This window comes from Oryctolagus cuniculus, chromosome 3 (genome assembly GCF_964237555.1).
Source record: "Oryctolagus cuniculus chromosome 3, mOryCun1.1, whole genome shotgun sequence".
Classification (NCBI taxonomy): Eukaryota; Metazoa; Chordata; class Mammalia; order Lagomorpha; family Leporidae; genus Oryctolagus; species Oryctolagus cuniculus.
This window is the reverse complement of record NC_091434.1, coordinates 38,378,549-38,400,227: the sequence shown is the minus strand read 5'-3', so window position 1 is coordinate 38,400,227 and position 21,679 is coordinate 38,378,549. Positions and strand designations below refer to the sequence as shown.

General features: G+C 39.8%; 1 protein-coding gene across 12 annotated transcripts in view; it reads right to left on the bottom strand.

Moving 5' to 3' along the window:
• C2CD6 (C2 calcium dependent domain containing 6) overlaps positions 1 to 21,679 on the bottom strand; it is a 200,151-nt gene that overhangs the window by 128,698 nt on the left and 49,774 nt on the right. For 9 of the 12 annotated variants that reach the window (XM_051849266.2, XM_051849268.2, XM_008258970.4 and 6 more), the window contains exons 2-9: positions 19,966 to 20,052; positions 18,375 to 18,426; positions 17,341 to 17,486; positions 15,201 to 15,323; positions 13,557 to 13,601; positions 5,819 to 5,887; positions 3,312 to 3,391; positions 1,064 to 1,210 (exon numbers count right to left, since the gene is read on the bottom strand). In XM_051849266.2, the coding sequence (XP_051705226.2) occupies positions 1,064 to 1,210; positions 3,312 to 3,391; positions 5,819 to 5,887; positions 13,557 to 13,601; positions 15,201 to 15,323; positions 17,341 to 17,486; positions 18,375 to 18,426; positions 19,966 to 20,052 (749 nt within the window). Of the gene's footprint in view, positions 1 to 1,063; positions 1,211 to 3,311; positions 3,392 to 5,818; positions 5,888 to 13,556; positions 13,602 to 15,200; positions 15,324 to 16,747; positions 16,886 to 17,340; positions 17,487 to 18,374; positions 18,427 to 19,965; positions 20,053 to 21,679 lie in introns of those variants that run through there. The other 3 variants (XM_051849267.2, XM_051849270.2, XM_051849269.2) reach the window with 3 other exon arrangements.

Here is a 21,679-nt window from a genome sequence, read left to right as displayed (position 1 = left end):
AACCAGTCAAACCACTACGACTGCTCAAAATTTACCAGCCAACTCTCTAGTCCAGGACAGGGCCACAGAGAACTATCCAAAGAAATTCATTACTTGTTTAAGCATCAGACTAGAACCAGTCAAGTAGATGTTCATTCCAAATTAGGAAAAGGGCCCTCTTCAGGAACCAAATCAGCCAGCACCTTGATGTGAGAAAGAGATGTCTATTGGTTCAGCCACCTAATCCATGGTATCTTTTATAATAGTCTGAGCTAAGACAATGATTAAAATATTCAAAGAATTAAAAGACAAGGCTGGGGATTTGGCCTGAGAAGTGGGAAGTAGAAATAAATAGGAATTTCAAGAATGAAAAAGAAAATAACTGAAATTAAAAATTTAATTAGTTAAAAAGCAGACTAGAAAAAGAAGAATCACTGAACTAGAATACAGATAAGAAGAAAATATCTAGACTAAAGCATGGAGAAAAAATGATGAGAAATACAGAAAAGAACCTAAGAGACAATGTAATACATTGTAGAATGAAGAAGCAAAGCAAGTATTATATTTTCTCCATGTAAGTAAGTTTTCACCTCTTTTCTTGCTGTTAGTGACTTTTTAAAAGATTTATCTGATAAGAAAAAATCAGAAACAACCTCTGAACCCATGGCACAATACCAAAGTTAAGCATTTAATTTTTTAAAAAAATTATTTATTTTAGAGGAGAGAGAGCAAAACCAAGAGCATGCACACTCATATTCACGGGTTTACTCCTCAGATACCTTCAACAGGTTGTGGGGGCAAAGAGGGGGCAGTTGAAGCTGGAGCCAGAAACTCAATCCAGGTCTCCCATACGGGTGGCACCACAGCTGCCTTCCTGGGTGCACATCAGCAGGAAGCCGGCTGGAGTCAGGAGAAGAGCTGGGACTTGAACCCAGGCACCCTGATGTGGGAGGCAGGTGTTCTAATCACTAGGTCAAATGCCTGCCTCTGTAATGAATCTTCCTGGACCACCAGCAAACCTATATCTCAGAGGAAGAAACACAAAGGACACATACATAAACTGAAAACTCCTGTGTTTTTTTACCTTTCCCGGGGTTGTTGCTGTAGCTTTTCGAGCCGCACCATGGATGGCTGGTTCAGCTGGGGCATGGTATTTGGATTCCCAACAGTAACATTCAGGTCTGGAGATAAAAATGCTGGATATTCTACTGGCTGTGGTAAAATAACATTTCTGCAAAATGGTAATAAAGTGAAATGTTGAAATTACACAAAAGTGCAATTACAGCTGCTTTCCAGATACCAGGGGATATGTTAATTTGCTCAAGCAGTGAAATCCTATCTGTATTATAACAGTTGCAATTGCAGTCATCACTTAGCTAAGTTCAGAGTAACCCACTTTTTTTTTTTCTCTGAGGTCCATCTGTCTTCTGCACAGGCTAAATAGGCAAGTTGAATGAAGATGTGATGAGAGCCACTACCTATATTTTTCAAATCCTTGATGCTGGCAACAATCTCCATAATCCTTCCAGTAATGCAGTATCACTTTTGGCTTACTATTTTTCTAGGTATAAGCAATTTCAGTAGCTTCCACTTGGCTTTTCCCATTATAATAGCTTCCATTTCCCAGGTTACAGAACCAACTGAGCATACACTTCTATTATGCATTCTGGAACAGGGGAAATAGGATGGGTGGGACCTGCTAAAACTCCACAGAGCATGTGAGCTCCATCAGTCTGCACTTTAGCTGATGGACCACAGTGACATTTGGAGTCTCCTGGAATTTGTTTCAACTAAGAATCAGTGTCCAGTTGTTTTCAAACAGACTGACTGTTTCCTATTCTCTAATGCAGTTACCCCATTGAAGGGTCATTGCTTCCTTGGGGAAGACAGGGAGAAAATTTAACAGTCTAAATTTTTGGCAGTGTAGTGGGGTTCTTCCTTCAGGGGATTCAGCCTACTCATTCAAAGGATCCTGGGTTTGTAAACTGGCCATGACTCTGATTTAATTCAGGCTGGACTGTTGTTCACTTAACCTAGAACTTCCTGCTCATAAAGTGAGATTTAACCATACCCATTGTGGCTCCTGCCACACTGGGAACCCATTACACCCATTTCATGTAGGTTTCTCAACTCAATGACTGCAGTTCCCACCATAAGGTCTTGCCTCCAGAGAAAAGAACAATTACAGAGTTCTTGAAGAATGCCAGGGCATTTTTCAAAAATTTATTTCTCAGACTCTTGGTAAAATTTGTATCTTGGACTTACCAGAGTAGGTGATCAAACATTAAGTGACAAGTCCACTCTAATATTACAATTTCCCAAGCCTCTGAATCTCTTCCTTTACATTAAATAAGCATTTATCTTTTTTTAACAAAATTATAGCTGTTCATTTAAAACACAGAGAGACAGACAAAGATCTACCATCTGCTGGTTCACTCCCCAAATGTCCACAACAGCTGGGCTGCAACAAGCTGAAGCCAGGAGTCGAGAACTTATCCAGGTCTCCCACATGGGTGGCATACTATTTTTTAAGTCACTTTTAGTTTCCTAATTTCATGTTTTTAACCATAGACGTTTTACTGACTATATGGAAGTAACAATTGGATTGGTGTGGAAATAAGGCAACATAACTATACCACAGGGCAGGACACTTACAACCATTTGACAGCTCAATCCTAAAAATTTCTCACTTATTTTTCTAACAAGATTATCTCACTGTCCAACCTTGTTCTTTATGCTACCACTCCCTACTGTCCTTCAGTCATGAACCTGGTACTCTCTTTTTTCTTTAGTTTTAATTTTGTAAAATTTATGTTCATTTTATTTGAAAGGCAGAGAGAGGTCTTCTATATGCTGGTTCACTCCTCAAATGTTACAATAACTGGGGCTCAGCCAGGCTGAAACTGGAAGCTGAGAATTCAATTCAGGTCTCCCAAGAGAGTATCAGGGACCCAAGTACTTGAGCCATCGCCTGTTGCATATCAGAGTGCACATTAGCAAGAAGCTGGATCAGAAGTGGTAGAGTCAGAACTTGGACCAGGCACTCCGATGTGGGATGCAGGTATCCCAAGTGGCATCTGAAGGACTGTGTCAAATACCCATCCCTTTTCTTCTTCTTATCTCCAGACCTTCTTACTTCCTCTCTCCAGGGCTATACCCAGAAATTCAAATTTTCTTCCACCTTATTAAGCAAAAGAAAGTGTTCCCCTTCCCTTGGAGTCTAACCCAAACTGGCCATTCCCTGGGTGCTACTTAAGATAGCTAAAGTGCTCCATCAAATTTTTTAAAATGCTATACAATCTAACAATATTAATAAAACTTATAACACTTACGTCACAGGATCTGTTCTTTCTGGAGGTGGTGCAACTTTCATAAACATAGACGGCTCAATAATTTTCTGAAGAGGTTTTAACTAAACAAAAGTGTAAGCATATTTTAACACAATTTACTTACAATTATAATTTTCCCAACATCACCAATCTTACATGACAACAGAATGGGCCATAAATAACACATAAAAGGAAAAAAGGAATGAAGAGAGGAATTAAATTAATTGGGTACTTTCACCACATGTTTATAGCAGCAATGTTCACAATCGCCAAAATATGGAATCAACCAAAGTATCCATCATCAGACAAATGGATAAAGAAAATGTGGTGTGTGTTTGTGTGTATGAATATTATTCAGCTATAAAAAAGAATGAAACTCTATCATTTACATCAAAATGGTTGCAACTGGGGAACATTACATTGAGTGAAACAAGTCAGACACAAAAAGACAAATACTACATGTTCTCTCCCTTATATGTGGGAGCTAATTTAAAAAAAAAATCAAGCCGGCGCCGCGGCTCACTAGGCTAATCCTCCGCCTAGCGGCGCCGGCACACCGGGTTCTAGTCCCGGTTGGGGCGCCGGATTCTGTCCCGGTTGCCCCTCTTCCAGGCCAGCCCTCTGCTGTGGCCAGGGAGTGCAGTGGAGGATGGCCCAGGTGCTTGGGCCCTGCACCCCATGGGAGACCAGGAAAAGCACCTGGCTCCTGGCTCCTGCCATCGGATCAGCGCGGTGCGCCGGCCGCAGCGCGCCAGCCGCGGCGGCCATTGGAGGGTGAACCAACGGCAAAAGGAAGACCTTTCTCTCTGTCTCTCTCTCTCACTGTCCACGCTGCCTGTCAAAAATAAAAATAAAAAAAAAAATAAATAAAAAATAAATAAATAAAAAAAAATCAAAACACAAAAATAAAAAGAAAGAAGTGCCAGTGTGAAAGATTATTGCTGCAAGCATCATTTTATCAAGCTTTGTTTTATATATTTGTCAAACATATTGCGAAGAATGATACACTACTGTAAGTTTAATGGTCTATGATTATTTTTAAATTTACTGTAAATAAGTGAAATTGACATCTTTTCATTTGATTGCTGTTTATAGCCATTGCCTGTATTCCTGCTGAACTGTGGTCTTTTTAATTGCCAAGCCTAAAGCCTTTGACTATAATGTAAATTAAAAATTTTATCTCAAAAATTAACAACAAAATTATTGGGTGCTAAATATTTGCCAAACATTTTAGACTTTTAATATTACTTAAGCCTCTCAGTAAACCTGTGAGGTAGGCAATACAGAGTATTTACAGAATGATACTGAAGATAAGCAATTTGTTCAAGGTTACCCGGTCGGAACAAGATCCAGGATCTGAATGCAGCTTTATTTGCACCCAAAGTGGTTCTCTCTTTGTGGTATCATGATGGGAAAGTAGGGAACTTACCTTTAAATACCTTTAAATAAATAAACCTTAAAAAGAAAAATATCAATTCATTTTAAAAACAGATTTATTTATTCATTTATTTAAAAATCAGAGCTACAAAGAGAGGGGGAGAGATATTCCATGTACTAGTTCACTCCCCAGATGCCTACAACAGCCAGAGCTGGGCCCAGCTGAAGCCAGGAGTTTTATCTGGGCCTCTCACATGGATTACAGGGGCCGAACACATGGGTGGGTTACCTTCCACTGATTTTCCCAGGCCATTAGCAGGAAGTTGGATCAGAAGTAGAGCAGCCAGGATATGAACTGGTGCCCACATGGGACGCTGCCATCACAGGAGGTGGCTTTACCTGCCATACCACAACAACAGCCTCCAACGACTTTATTTTTAATAACTATTTTTAAGTACAAACATCCTTATTTATTGAATATTTAAAATAATGCATATTTCTAATTATAAGCATATTTCTAACACAAAAGCAAGCTTTATTATAACAATATTTTGAGTAAAAGACCATAATTTAAAAAAATGTATAAGCAAATAATGGTTAAGTTTCATTTTTATTTAGGCTGAAAAAAAGCTAATGTACCTCAAGGTCAGGAGGTAGAGTAGGATTCTTTAAAAAAGACTGATTTCAAAAAATTTATGAACTGGGGTCTTGCACTGTGGCATAGCATGTTAAGCTGTCACCTGTGATACCAATATGCCACATGAATGTCCAAGTCCCAGCTGCTCCACTTCCAATCCAGCTTCCAGCGAATGTACCTGTGAAAGCAGCAGAAAATGGCCCAAATGCTTGGGCCCCTGCCACCCACATGGGAGACCTGGATGGAAGCCAGGCTCCTGTTTTCAGTCTGGCCCAGCCCTGGCTGTTAGTACCATTTGGGGAGTGAACTAGTGGATGGAAGATATCTCTCTCTCTCTCTCCAACTCTGCCTTTCAACTAAATGAATAATTTATTTATTTATTTGTTTGACAGATCTTTTTAAGATATTTATCAATTGGAAAAAATAGAGGCTCAGAAGAGGATGATCTGACAAAATAACTGAAATAGAACAACTTTTTTAAAAAAGGGGAACTAACCTGATGAGAAAATCCATAACCAAAGTTTCCATAGGAGAACATAAATTCCACTTCCACCCTGCAGATAAACTAAACATGTGGCAAATTTATTTTATTGTTTTATTAAAATTATACTTAAAAGAGAAATAACATTTTCACTCCACGAGTCTGTAAGTTTAAAAAAGTCAAAGCATGAATCTCCTGAAATAAAAAAAAAAAAATTTCTACAAGGAGCCCCTAAAGAAGAATCTACTGAGTTCCTGAACTGTTAAAAGATTTCATGTCAAAGAGTCAAAGACAAGCAATAGGGGGGATTCCAAGATGGCTGAATAGGGAAAACATGTGCTACTTTTGAACAGGAAAGCAGCAGAAGAAAAATGGAGGAAGTGCATTTCCAGAGGAGTGTTGGAGAGAAGTCTGCAGTGGAAATTCTACAGAAGGAAGCGGGACACCATGGAGCAGGGTGGAAGGTACAGACGCACAGCGATGATCGCAGACATCACATGTGAACCCCTGCAGCTGGGAACTGCCAGCTTTGGAGAGCAAGGTGAGAGCAAACTGGCAGCTCGTGTCATGGGTATACCGCCTGAGGGAGAGCCTTGCAGACCACACTGTCTTTGGGTCCAGCCTAGAGCCCTAGTGAGGGACAGGATCCCTGCCTAATCCAGTGGAGGGATATCATGTTTCTTTCTCTCCACCCTACTACAAAGGCGCCTGGCCAATGGTAGGGAGAAGGTGCCATTCTGAAAGCAGTAGAGGCCACAGCAGCTCTTGTGCACACCTGAGACCAGGCAATTTTACCAGAAAGAAAAAGCCATGTTCCCCACTATCTTGGAGTCGGGCTGGGAAGATTGACAGGGGGCTAGGCACCCACACAGGACTGCGAGGTGCCCCCATCTTCTCAACCAATCACAGGCTCTGGGATTCAAACTCCAACTAGAAGCACCCACAGGCAGCTCACTCTGGGAATGTCACCACTCTCTCTGTGGACAGGGAAGGTTCACGGGGCTGAGCGGATCCTCCTAGGAAGAGAGGAAGTGAAGTTGTGATTATGCCAACAGGTGTGATCACACCCTCTCCCCTGCTGACGATAGAGATCTACCCTGCCCAACTTTGGTGTCACCCTGGATTCTCAGTACACTGTAGAGCACTGATCAGAGCTCCCATGCCACACCAGCACATGCCTCTAAGAAACTCTACTAAGCCACAGAGGCAGAGTTCAAAGATAATATCCATCAGAAGAGGTAACCAACAAGTATTTCCACAAATGCTTAAAAATAAACAAAGAAATGCAGGAAACAACAATAAGGAAGACACATGACTGCCCAAAGGAACACAACAACAAATTCAATATTAGAATATAAAATGAAATACCTGAAAAGGAATTTTAAAAAATGATCATAGGATTACTCAGAAGCAATGAGAACATTCATGAGTTAAAAAAAAAAACCACACATGACATGGAATAAAAATTTTCCTGTGAGATTTACATTTTGATGCCAAATCAAACTGAAATATTAGAAATGAAGAATTCAATATGTCAAATAAAAAATACACTAGGAACTCTTAACAACAAGGTTGGTGAGGCAGAAGAAAGAATATCTGAGCTGGAAGATACTTTGGAAATATCTGAGTCAGAACAAAAAGGGAAGAAGAAATTAGAAAAATTAAAGAGAGTGTTTGGGATTTATGGGATACTATCAAACAACCCAACATATGGGTCTTAGGAGTTCCTGAAGCTGTGGAAAGAGAGAATGGATTAGAAAAACTATTCAGTGAAATAACAGAAAACATCCCAAACTTGAAGAAATAAAGGGACGCACAAGAGCAGGTAGTATACAGAACTCCTAATAGACATGACCAGAAAAGATCTACACCACGACACATTGCAGTCAAACTTTCAACATAAAACATAAAGACTCTAAATTATGCATGAGAGAAATACCAGATTACTTTCAGAAAATCTCCAATTAGACTCACAGCTGATTTCTCTAGAAACCCTACAGGGAGAGAATGGAGAGACATAGTCAAGTCTTAAGAGAAACCTGTTAAAGTGAAATGAACACTATGAGAAATGGTGACTTGATCAGCCCTCACCCTGACTGTTGATGAGCAACTTGTTATGTTATCCCTCTTAGTATTTTTTTTGTTTGCTCTACTTAATACTTTTGGTTGAATAATGTAATCAATACACAATTCTTCTTAAGTGCTGAAACTTAACTGAAAAGTGATCACTGTTAAATATAAGAGTGGGAATAAGAGAGGGAAGAGATGTGCAATTCGGGACACGCTCAAGCTCACTTACCTCAAACGGTAGAGTTAGAAACATACCAGGGGATTCCAATTCAATCCCATCAAGGTGGCATGTACCAATGCCATCTCACTAGTCCAAGTGATCAATTTCAGTTCACAATTGATCACACTGATAGGTCTAAGAGTCAAAGGGATCACATAAACAAGAATAGTGTCTGCAAATAATAGCTGATAGAATAAAAAAGGGAGAGAATGATCCAACATGGGAAGTGAGATACACAGCAGACCCATAGAATGGCAGATGTCCTAAACAGCACTCTGGCCTCAGAATCAGCACTTAAGGCATGCGGATCCGGCTGAAAAGCCCATGAGAGTATTTCAGGCATGGAAAGCCAAGACACTCTGGAAAAAAAAAAAAACACCTAAATGAAAGATCTCTGCGAGTGAGATCCCAGTGGAAAGATCGGGTCATCAAAGAAGGGGGTACCTTTCTCTGAAGGGAGGAGAGAACTTCCACTTTGACCATGGCCTTGTCTAAAAATTATCAGAGTCAGTGAACCCAGGGGGCTTCCATAGCCTTGGCAGCTCATGACAAGAGCCTAGGGTGATTACTGATGCCATAAACAAGAGTGTCAATTTGTTAAGTCAACAACAGGAGTCACTGTGCACTTACTCCTCATGTAGGATCTTTGTCCTTAGTGTGCTGTACATTGAAATTTAATGCTATAACGAGTACTCAAACAGTATTTTTCACTTTATGTTTCTGTGTGGGAGCAAGCTGTTGAAATCTTTACTTAATGTATGCTAAACTGATCTTAGGTATATAAAGAGAAACGAAAATGAATTTTGATGTGAATGGAAGGGGAGAGGGAGTGGGAAAGGGGAGGGTTATGGGTGGGAGGGACGTTATGGGGGGGAAGCCATTGTAATCCACATTCTGTACTTTGGAAATTTATATTCATTAAATAAAAGTTGAAAAAAAAAGAAAAAGAATAAAAAAAGAGAAAAAACCTGTCAACCCAGAATATTGAACCATGCAAAGCTCTCATTTATGAAAAAAAAGTGAAATAAAGACCTTCCATAACAAAAATAAATTGAAGAATTTGTCACCATTTGTCCAGCCTTACAAAAGACGCTTAAGGATATGCTACACACATAACACAGAAGGATAATCATCATTATGAAAGAATGTGAAGGCAGAAAATCTCTCTGTAAAGGACAAAAGAAATTCAAAGCAAACAATAGGAATATTTATCAAAAAGTTGCAGGGCCAAGTTGTTACTTATCAAGAGTAACCTTGATGGGGCTGGCACCGTGGCGCAGTAAGTTAATCCTAAGCCTGTGGTGCTGGCATCCCATATGGGCGCCAGTTCTAATTCCGGCTGCTCTTCTTCCAGTCCAGCTCTCTGCTATGGCCTGGGAAAGCAGTAGAGGATGGCCCAAGTCCTTGGTCCCTGCATCCACATGGGAGACCGGGAGGAGGCACCTAGCTCCTGGCTTTGGATTAGCGCAGCTCCAGCCATTGCAGCCATTTGGGGAGTGAACCAATGGAAGGAAGACCTTTCTCTCTGTCTCTCCCTCTCACTGTGTGTAACTCTACCTCTCAAATAAAAATAAATAAAATATTTAAAAAAAAGAGCAACCCTGAATGTAAATGGCCTAAATTCTCCAATTATAAGTTATAGACTAGCTGATGGATTAAGAAACAAAACCAATTTATTTTTTGCCTACAAGAAACACACCTCACCAACAAAGATACATGCATAATGAAAGTGAAAGGATGGAAAAGAACTTCCATGATAACAGAAAGCAAAAACAAGCAGATATAGCCATCCTAATATCAGAAAAAATAGACTTTAACACAAAAACTGTTAAAGGAGGCAAAAAGGGGCATTAGGTAATGATTAAGGAATTAATTCAACAGGAAGATGTGACTATAATAAAAGTATATGCACCCAATGTCAGGGTGCCTGGCTATATAAAACAAAAGTTAATGGATCTAAGGAGAGACAAAGACTCCAATACAATAGTAAAGGGAGACCTTCAACACCCTACATTCATCAACAGACAGCTCAAATAGACAGAAAATCCAAAAAGAAACAGCAGAGCTAATCTATATTATGGACTTAATGGACCCAACTGATATCTAAAGAACATTTCATCCTACGGTTGAAGAATACATTATTTTCATCAGTGTATGGAACTTTCTCTAGAATAGACCATGTGCTAGGCCATAAAGCAAGTCTCAGCAAAATTAAAAAACTGAAATCATACCATGTATTTTCTCTGGACACAATGGAATGAAGCTGGAAATTAAGAACTTAAGAATCTCTAGGGGGCCAGTGTTGTGGCATAGCGGGTAAAGCCACCACCTGTAGCACCAGCATCCCATATGGACCCCAGCTTGTGTCCTGGCTGCTCCACTTCTGATCCAGCTCTCTGCTATGCCTGGGAAAGCACTGGAGGATGTCCCAAGTCCTTGGGCTGCTGCACCCATGTGGGAGACCCGAAGCAAGCTCCCAGCTCCTAGTTTCAGATCAGCACAGCTCCAGCTGTTGTGGCCAATTGGGGAGTGAACTAGAGGATGGAAAATCTCTATATATATCTCTCTCTGCCTCTCCTTCTCTCTGTGTATAACTCTGACTTTCAAATGAATAAGTAAATCTTAAAAAAAAAAAAAAAGGTGCCGGTGCTGTGGCATAATGGGTAAAGCCGCCACCTTCAGTGTCAGCATCCCATATGGGCACTGGTTCGAGTCCTGGCTGCTCCACTTCCAATCCAGCTCTCTGCTATGGCCTGGGAAAGCAGTAGAAGATTGCCCAAATCCTTGAGTCCCTGCACCCGCATGGGAGACCCAGAAGAAGCTGTTGGCTCCTGGCTTCAGATTGGCGCAGCTCCAGCCATTGCGGCCAGTTGGGGAGTGAACCAGCAGTTGGAGACCTCTCTCTCTCTCACCCTCTCTCTCTCTCCTCTCTTTATCTCTCTCTCTCTCTCTGCTTCTCCTTCTTTCTGTGCAACTCTTTCAAATAAATAAATAAATCTTTTTTTAAAAAAAGAATCTGTAGAACAAATGCCAAAACATGGAAACTAAACAACATGTTCTTGAATGAACTAATTCCTGCAAAGACTGAAGATGACAACACAACATATCCAAACAAATGGGATGGGGCCGGTGCTGTAGCATAGCAGGTACAGCCACCACATGCAGTTCCAGCATCCCATATGGGGGCCAGTTCAAGTCCCAGCTACTCCACTTCCAATCCAGCTCCCTGCAATGGCCTGGGAAAGCAGTAGAGGATTGGCCGGCGCCGCGGCTCACTAGGCTAATCCTCCGCCTAGCGGCGCCGGCACATCGGGTTCTAGTCCCGGTTGGGGCGCCGGATTCTGTCCCGGTTGCCCCTCTTCCAGGCCAGCTCTCTGCTGTGGCCAGGGAGTGCAGTGGAGGATGGCCCAGGTGCTTGGGCCCTGCACCCCATGGGAGACCAGGAAAAGCACCTGGCTCCTGGCTCCTGCCATCGGATCAGCGCGGTGCGCCGGCCGCAGCGCGCCGGCCGCAGCGGCCATTGGAGGGTGAACCAACGGCAAAAGGAAGACCTTTCTCTCTGTCTCTCTCTCTCACTGTCCACTCTGCCTGTCAAAAAAAAAAAAAAAAAAAGCAGTAGAGGATGGCCCAAGTCCTTGAGCCCCTGCACTCATGTGGGGAGACCCAGAGGAAGCTCCTGGCTCCTGGCTGCAGCTCTGCCTGTTGCAGCCAACTGAGGAGTAAACCAGAAGATGGAAGACCTCTCTCTTTCTCCCTGTGTAACTCTGACTTTCAAATAAATAAATAAATCTTTAAAAAAAATAATGGGATACACCAAAAACAGTATTATTACAGGGAAGTTTATAGCAATTGGTGCCTACTGGAAAGGTATCAAATAAATGAGCTATCAATGCATCTCATGACCTAGAACAAATCAAATCCAAAATTAGAAGAAAAGAAATAATTAAAATTTTAAAAATTAGAGAAGAAATAAATAAAATCAAAACAAAAATATATAAAATATCAGTGAAATAAAAAGCTGATTTTATGAAAAACATAAGCAAAATTGATACACCATTGGAAAAACTAACCAAAAAACAGAGGGAGAAGACCCAAATCAATAAAATCAGAGATAAAAAAGGAGATTTAACAACAGATATCATAGAAATAAAAACTACAAACAGCTATATGCCAACAAACGCGAAAATCCAGAGGAAATGGACAGATACCTGAATACGTGCAATCTACCAAAACTGAGTCATGAAGACATAGAAGACCTAAATAAAATGGATGCAACTGGAAACCGTTATACTTAGTGAAATAAGGCAGTACTAAAAAGACAGATACCATATGTTTTCCCTGATATGTGGTAATAATAGAGTACCAAAAAATGTAATGTATAAGAGTAAAATTGACATTTTGAGATTCAATAATTGTTTACAGCCCTTGTCTCTACTGTTAAGGAACAGTGTTTCTTTCTTCTTACTATTTTTTTGAATTCTTTACTTGGTCTAGGATTAATATGACGAGTATGAAATAGACTGAGAATAGATCACTGTAAAAGGAAGAAATGGGAAAGGAAGAAGGGAGGGTGAGAGCATGGACAGGAGGGAGTGTAGGGTGGGAAGTATTACTATGATCCTAAATCTGTATGTGAAATACAAGAAATCTGTTCACCTTAAAAAAATTTAAGTAGTAAATAAATAAAATAAAATGGCAACATTCTATCCATTGCAGGATACACACACACAAAAAAAGTAAAGTTAAATATATTACATGATTAAAATATTGAAAATATCAACTCAAAATTATTAATGATTCACTGAAACATTGCAATACAAACAAATATGTAAGTTCATATACATGTATACATTTTAATCATTTACTCATGCTCCTCTCACTTCCACTCCAATGCTCCAATCCTCAGGTGACATTTGGGCTTAGAACCTCTCTGTTTATGTGTGACGTGGAGGAGAATGTCAGAGGCAATGACTTCACCTGTTCATCATTATGTTTTATTAGTTCCTTGCCCATGTTTGGACCATGACAGTAAAAGTATCTCTGAACAGAAGATTCATTAATCAAGCGAATAATTTGAAGTACTTTTTAAAAAGTAGGTGAACTGTAAACAACTGCTTAGAAACCCCAAGATGAACAATAGTATTTCTTCAGTTCAGCAGTGAGGCTGCTACAACTACACAAAGAAGCATGCAAAGGCTTTGTACTCTCATTCAATGATTTCTGATTTTTTTCATCATTTATCATTAACATAGTAGCTTTATAAAATGTAAGGGTGACTTTTTATGAGCAAATATTGTAATTTCTGTTTAATATGTTTTCATTAATGTAAACATGACTTGGAAGGATAATAAAGAATTAAAAATACAGATTATAAGCAGAGTAAAGTTTTATCAGAGTAAAGTTATACAAAGTGTTAAATATTACATATGTAGAAAACTTAGGAAGTTTCAGTAAAGTACTTACTGTGTTTTTATTCATCATTTGCAATTCTTCAGTAAAGCAACCTTTCTAGAAAAAAGTAATAAATAAAATTCTTAGACATAAGGTCACTCACATATTTTCCTGTATTTTATCTAAATCAAAATATAGTAAAAAATAAAGTAATGATTTTTCAAATGCACCTATGAATTTAATAGTTAAAACACAAACAATGGATATTCAAAAGAAGAAAATAAAAATTACAGGTACAAGTCACAGAAACAAATGTAATGTTTTCATTTATGTTTCAGACAAAATGCCCTTGCTAGCTACAGTTCTTCTTTTTGGAAGTCTTGGAGGAACTGCAATGCCCACACTCTTTTCATATTTTTTTTAGCTGTTTGTGTGACAAAGAGACAGAGACAGAAAGACAGACAGCTCCCATTGGCTGGTTCACTCCCTACACACTTGCTCTGGCTGGGGCTAGACCAGTCCAAAGCCTAGAGCCAGGAATTCAGTCCAAGTCTCCCGTGGGGGAGGCAGGAAACCAACTATTTTGAGTTATCACTGCTGCCTCCCAGGATGTGCATAAGCAGGAAGCTGCAGCTGGACATGAACCCAGGCACTCCGGTGTGGGATGTGAGCATCCTAAACAGCATTTTAACTGCTAGACCAAATGCCTGTCCCCTACTTACTCCCAATCCCCCACTTTTTTGAGAGGTTAAAGACATGATAAGATGACCCTGACAGAACTAAAGTCCCTCTCTCATCTCTGGAGAACTGTTATTTTAAAGATTTATTTATTTATTTGAAAGGCAGAGTTACAGGGAAGCAGAGGCAGAGAGAGAGACCAGGCTGGCAGGGGAAGGGAAGGAGGTCTTCCATCTGGTGGTTCACTCCGCATATGGCTGTAAAGGCCAGAGCTGGGCCAATCCGAAGCCAGGAGCCAGGAGCTTCTTCCAGGTCTCCCATGTGGGTGCAGGGGCCCAAAGACCTGGGCCTTCTTCTACTGCTTTCCAAGGCCATAGCAGAGAGCTGGATTGGAAGTGGAGCAGCCAGGACTTGAACCAGTACCCATATGAAATGCTGACACTGCAGGCAGTGGCTTTACCCACTATGCCATAGCAACTGCCCCTTTTAGGATCTTTTAACACAGATAAAACTTTGGTATTCATGGTCACCATTTGTGATCATCTTTGCTGTCCTATGAGTCACCCCACATGATCCAACATTTCATGATTCTTTTTCTTCCTAGTATTTTCCATTGCTCCCAATTTCATGATGAACCTTCAACTATTTCACTAAATAGTCCTTCCACCTCTCTGCTTTACATGAGTCCTGGCTCATTCATATAATCAGGTAAAGGCGCTCCTTTTCCAGAAGTCTCCATACCTCAATGTCAGGAGGTACATACAGTAGCATCCACCATACCAACCTCCATTGCTTCCAAATCCTATCAGTTCATGTAAGGATAAAAAGTTTTTCCCTTTTAAGCCTCATGCTACCTGGTGATTCTACTACTTTTAAGACATTAGGGTCATTAATCCTCACAGTGAAACTTTGTTTCCTAAACACATGCATTTCAGGGCAGATAACAGAAAATGAGTCCATCAGATATAACAAATCATCACAACAAACAACAACTGGATTATGTGGTATTAAATTGATAAATGGACCTTGTATACATACCTGGATTACTTCATAAAGATGTAATTCAGAGCTCCCTAAAAAGAGAGGATATTTTTCTTTACTGTCATGTTGCATTAGTTCCAGGTAAATATTATTCCGCTCATCATCTTGACGTCTAGGAACCTCAGTATCAAAACGTACATAAAAACAGCATTAAATTTACAGTGTGAATTTCAGATTTAGTTTCTGAATAGATATAATCATAAACTATATTACATTATGTGCATGTTTAATGATTAGCTTTTTTTGTGTGTATTTAGCTTTAAAACTTTTTAACGTCACAGTAACGTATATCCTGATGTTTATGTCTAACATTAATTATAATGTTTCTGAAACACCCATTGTCTACATTCTCTTTTTAACTCTACAAAAATGCACCCTCAACACTACTGAGACTACATTATCAAAGGTATATCCAAAATGAAATTAAGTAATCTAGGTAGTCTTAATACGAGTTATCCACATATTCAACATAAAAGGAAAGCAGATGTCCTTTTGAGGCTCCATTCTTTAAGTTTTTGTACGCCACAATGCCATTAATATAACCATTAGCATTTATTCAGTCTTTGCTAAGAAAACAATCTCTTGCCTCTCCAGTCCCAAGACTCTAGGTGATTCCTTTTTTTTTTTTTTTTTTTTTTGACAGGCAGAGTGGACAGTGAGAGAGAGAGACAGAGAGAAAGGTCTTCCTTTTGCCGTTGGTTCACCCTCCAATGGCCGCCGCGGCCGGCGCGCTGTGGCCGGCGCACCGCGCTGATCCGATGGCAGGAGCCAGGAGCCAGGTGCTTTTCCTGGTCTCCCATGGGGTGCAGGGCCCAAGCACCTGGGCCATCCTCCACTGCACTCCCTGGCCACAGCAGAGGGCTGGCCTGGAAGAGGGGCAACCGGGACAGAATCCGGCGCCCCGACCAGGACTAGAACCCGGTGTGCCGGCGCCGCTAGGCGGAGGATTAGCCTAGTGAGCCACGGCGCCGGCCTCTAGGTGATTTCTTATGGTGTGTCCTTCCCCATGGCTGTTAACAGAGCCTGTAGGAGACTTTTTAAAGTTATATTTGTGATTATTTTCCCCTTAGAAATGAGCAAAGCAGGAGACAATCCCTGTGTACCAGCACAGAGGTTAAAAGGACAAGCTTGGTATTTCAGTAATTTGGCATCGTTAGAATTTGTGACTTCTAAGGTCTCTATTCAGCTTTCAGCCCTCCAGCATCTATTCTCTGTGGCTCTCGGGAGGCTTGCTCTGTATGCAAAACTGAAAAGTCAAAGAAAGTACATATTCCTCTAGCAAAGCTATACCTTGGTATTACTGCTGTTTTGTTTTTTCAAACCTGTGCTTGAAGAACTATCCTCAATACTCAACACTTAAATAAAATGAAATTTGTAAAAAGAAAAACATGCAACATAGAGGAAATGCTTTAAGAGTTCACTAACATCCAACTGATACAATAAAACTATTAGAAAATAGACTAATCTATGAACCCTGTATCTATATGGAACCCTGCTGCTCATTTGGAAGCTTTCAAATACATTGAAGATTTAAGAAACTTAACTGCGAAAAAGAAACAGTAAGTCCTGGTGTAAGAAGAGGTGGTTTAATGAAGCATGGTCGGAGGCCAGACTGCCTGCATTCCCAAGTCTACCCCACATACTAGCTCTGTGACTTTCACATAGTACCTCAGGTTCTTCATCTGTTAAGTTAGGATGATAATAAGATATATACATATAATGATTGAATAAGTTAATCTACACAACAATTAGAATCTGTATAAGGGGACTGCAGGAAAGGAGAAAAGGAAAGGTTGGGGAGATTGAAAAAACAAAGGGTAGAAGAGGGTAGATGGGAAGGACAAACACTGAGAACTACAGACAGTGACATCTCAGGGAAGAGGCCTCAAGGCTATGCATTTTATAGTAGCCTGTTGGTTTAAAAAAATTACAGCCAGCCCATAGTATAGAGGCAGAATATTTTAAAATACCAAATACAAAGGCACTGCTTTGTTTCTTCCCTACCTTAAAAACAAAACAAAACAAAACAAAACAAAAAAAAACAAAAAAAAAAAAAACCAGAAAAGATAGGATTAGGTTAGAATATTTGAAACTATAAAAAGACTTTCTCACATCTAGAAGAGAATTTTAACATTACCTTTACAGAAAAATACTTCACTTCATCAAACTCAATTACATTGACTTTTTCATTGTTTCTGGATAGCAAGCTGCAAAGTTTTGTAGATTTCACAACATTGTTAATAGAGATGCGAATGAACAAATTAGTATAATGTTGTGAACTGACTGAAAATGGAATGACATTTAGGAAACAAATTTTGTTGTACTTGAATAATAATACATTTTAAATTAACCTATTAATTATAATCCATTAGGCCAATAATAAATCAATCAAGTATAAATATACTTGATTAATCAAGAATAAATCAAGTAGATAACAGAATTGTAGAGTATACTAGTTTTAGCCCATGACAAATCTAAAAACAAAGTTAGTTTTTTAAAAGTCACCAATATAAAACAAATGCTTTAAAAATGCTAAAGGAAAGAATACCTACTTACAAATAATTTAGCATTATTTATTTACACACCAAAAGGATGTGTATTCTTCCTTTAACTTACACATGATTGAAGTGCATTACAGGTGGCTGAAAATCTTTATCATTCCCACACTGAAAGACAGATTTTACTTCCACTGCCCTTGAATCTGGGCTAGCACTGTGGCTACTTTTACCAATAAAATACAATGGATGTGATTAGGACTAGGCAAGAGAGGTATTTTCCCAGGGTTTAAAATTTAAAGATACACCAAAAACTTAAACAATCAAGATTTAAAAAATACATTAATTTAGCACTTTTAATCAAAATTAAAGAATTAAAAGTTTAACCATTTCAGGATTACAGCTGAGTTCAGCCTCCCAGTCATCCCCACCAAAGCACCAGACAAATAAATGGGTTATTTCAGATATTCCAGCCCTCCCTGAACTGCCAGACAACTGTGGCCCAAGTTTGGTTTTTAAGAAGCAGAAGTACCAGTTACTGAATACATAGACAGGGTTGATAATAAAACGTTAAGTTTAAAGCCACTAAGTTTTGAAGCAATTTTTAATGTAGCAATGGTTAACTGAAATACTGAGATATGATCATATTATGATTCTAAAATCAATAAAAGGATACTCTTAGACATAAAATGTCTGCAGTTCTTTATATGTATGGCCAGGCAGCCAACCTACATCAAAATAAAAATACAGATAGTGAATACATTTATAAAAAGTAAACTCTTCCTCTACTTTATTTAATTTTTATTTATTTATTATTTGAAAGGCAGAGAGACAGAGACAGAGAGATCTCTCACGGGCTAGCATCCCTAAATGCCAGCCATAGTCAAGGCAAGCCAAAGCCAGAGCCAGGAACTCAATCTGGGGCTCCCATCTGAGTGGCATGCATCCAACCATTTCAGTGATCATCCGCTTTTTCCCAGTGTGTACAGTGGTAGGAATATTCTAAGCAGAGTGCCGAGCTAGAACTTGAAACCAGGAACTCCAATATGGGATGCAGGCTTCCCAGGCGGCAACTAAACCACGAAGCCTAACACCCACCCTGAACAACATTCTTTTCAAGCTTCAACTTTGTTGTTTTTCTCTTTACATCATTTTTCAATGGAAATACCTAATTAATGGAAAACATAAAAAAGCAGAAAGACAGAAGGAAAATGAACAGTGTTTAAAGTACCCCTGCATTTAACCAGAGTACAAAGCAAAGGAAACACGATCACTCTTTGAATCAATCTTGTTTTATATTAGATAAGAACTAATAAAATTCAAGAAATGAGCTTTGTTTCAGACAAACTAATTTATCCAGTATCTTAAAACTATTTTATTGATTAAATAATTATGCATTAGCTTTTATATGCTAGGAATTGTAAATATTCATTCTCTAGTACTTTCTAGTACTTCTAAATAATAAACAGAGTTGTATCGTGTTTAGTCATAAAGTCAAATACAGGAACATCTGAATTCTAATAGCTGGCATTAATCAAATATATTTAGCCATGTTTCGTTTCAAAGACAAAGTAAAAAGAGCAGAAATATTACATTAAATATTGCATGTGAAAGGAGGTAGAGTGAAAGAGAAATTCTTATTTCATATCCAGTAGCTGTTCTAATAGCTACTGTTCAGAAAAGAGTGAACTATCAAAGAATGCCTTGATATTCTGACAGTTCTGAAAGTACCTAGGTCCTCATGTCCCATACTCTGAAACATCCAAAATAGAATAACAGATTTTTTTTTCTAATTCTAAGCCTAGATTTTGGGTCCTACCTATGTGTATGTATGTGTGTGTATGTGTGTGTCAGTGTGTGGTGAGTATGTTTGCTTTTATTTCTGGGAATTTTTTGGGAGAAGTGTGGGGATCAATGTTCAAACTAGAGCTCAATCTAGCTGTAGAGCTCAGTAGAAGTACTGACTCCCAGGTTTTTCTCTCTCAGGTTAGTAGATCTTCACTTGGGCCTGAAATCATTGTTGGTATTACTAGAATTGGGAATCCCTAGTACAGAAGACATTATTTCTGTGAATCAAGCTATTTTCCATAATTTCAGTACTACTACAATGTTTTTTTACTCATAAAAATAAAAAATTCATGAATATTCTATCAGAAAGAATTGTTTTATGCACATACTTTTTGATTACCAAATAATAAACATGAACTATGTTTCATATCAAAAATAAATCATTTGTAGAGGGTTCCCTGAGGATTAGTGATTCATACCACATCCCCAAATGGCACCAAAGTTGGTATTTCAGGTGTTACTTCCAGTTCTTCACTCTCAGACCCTTTCAGAGTTTTTCTCAGCATCTACAATGTAAATAATTTAATATTTTAGAAGAAAAATAAGTGCATAGCTAGATAAAATATTAATTCAATAATTATTTTATGAGTATATAAGTATCAGGTACTATAGGTAACGAGATAAATATTACTAAGAAACTCCTCCCTGTACTCAGTAAGTTTATCAATAAACAGAGACATACTAAAACTGGAACATAACTAAATATAAAATCATTGAAAGCCTCATGACAGAGGAGAAAAATACACAGTACTAACACATGAGTTCAATTTGTTAAAAGACTGAACATCTAAGGAGAAGAGTTTCAGTGTCCTAGTGTGGGAGCCACACTGAATCTGAATCTCTACTCAAAGTTATCAAAAAAAAAAGGAGTACAAATGAGGGCCAGCGCCACGGCTCACTAGGCTAATCCTCCGCCTAACGGCGCCGGCACACCGGGTTCTAGTCCCAGTTGGGGCGCCGGATTCTGTCCCGGTTGCTCCTCTTCCAGGCCAGCTCTCTGCTGTGGCCAGGGAGTGCAGTGGAGGATGGCCCAGGTGCTTGGGCCCTGCACCCCATGGGAGACCAGGAAAAGCACCTGGCTCCTGGCTCCTGCCATCGGATCAGCGCGGTGCGCCGGCCGCAGCGCTCCGGCCGCAGCGGCCATTGGAGGGTGAACCAACGGCAAAGGAAGACCTTTCTCTCTGTCTCTCTCTCTCACTGTCCACTCTGCCTGTCAAAAAAATTAAAAAAAAAAAAAAAAAGGAGTACAAATGAAACCATAAAACACAAATGTACACCATTACTGGGAGAGAGATTGTCATAAACTTTACAAATTCCAATAGAACTCTCCTGGAACTCGTACCATTAAAAACCTATGGAGATGGGGGGTTGGGGGGTGCACTGTGGCAAATCGGGTAAAGCCAATGCCTGCAGTGCTGGCACCTCATATGGGCACCAGTTCTAGTCCCGGCTGTTCCACTTCCGATCCAACTCCCTGCTATGGCCTGGGAAAACAGAAAATGGCCCAAGTCCTTGGACCAACCCCTGTACCAATGTGGGAGACCCAGAAGAAGCTCCTGGCTCCTGGCTTCGGATCAGCCCAGCGCTGGCCATTGTGGCCATCTGGGCAGTGAATCAGTGGATAGAAGACCTTCTCTCTATGCCTCTCTGTAATTCTGATGTAGGCAGGCACAGGATAAAATCAATTAGATTTGTAAGCTGGAAGACCACGCCTTCACCACACCCCTAAGTGATCCCACGCCCCTACCTGACCCCACTTGAGTACCCACCTGCCAATCAGACTATGTAATCACTCCCCTTTGAAAGTGGATAAAAGACCTGGAACACGGTGGGCTCGCCCTTGTTTCCCTTGTTCACCTTGTTGCCCTTGTTGCCCTGCGCCTTCGGGGCACATGGCCTTTGGGATGCCTGCTCTCTGCCTTCCTGCCTGCATGCTTGCTCCACATGGCTTGCTGCTGGCTTGCTCTCTGCTTGGTATGGACCCAATTTAGCTTCTAGACTTCTCTTTCTCCCCTAAATAAAGCCCCCATTCTCCTGCACATTCCTCTCACTGAATAAAAAGCTTAAAAAGTTACCATGTTATCTGGTCTATTTGAGCCAGTATTCAGAATTTTTCTCTGAATACATGGCAAG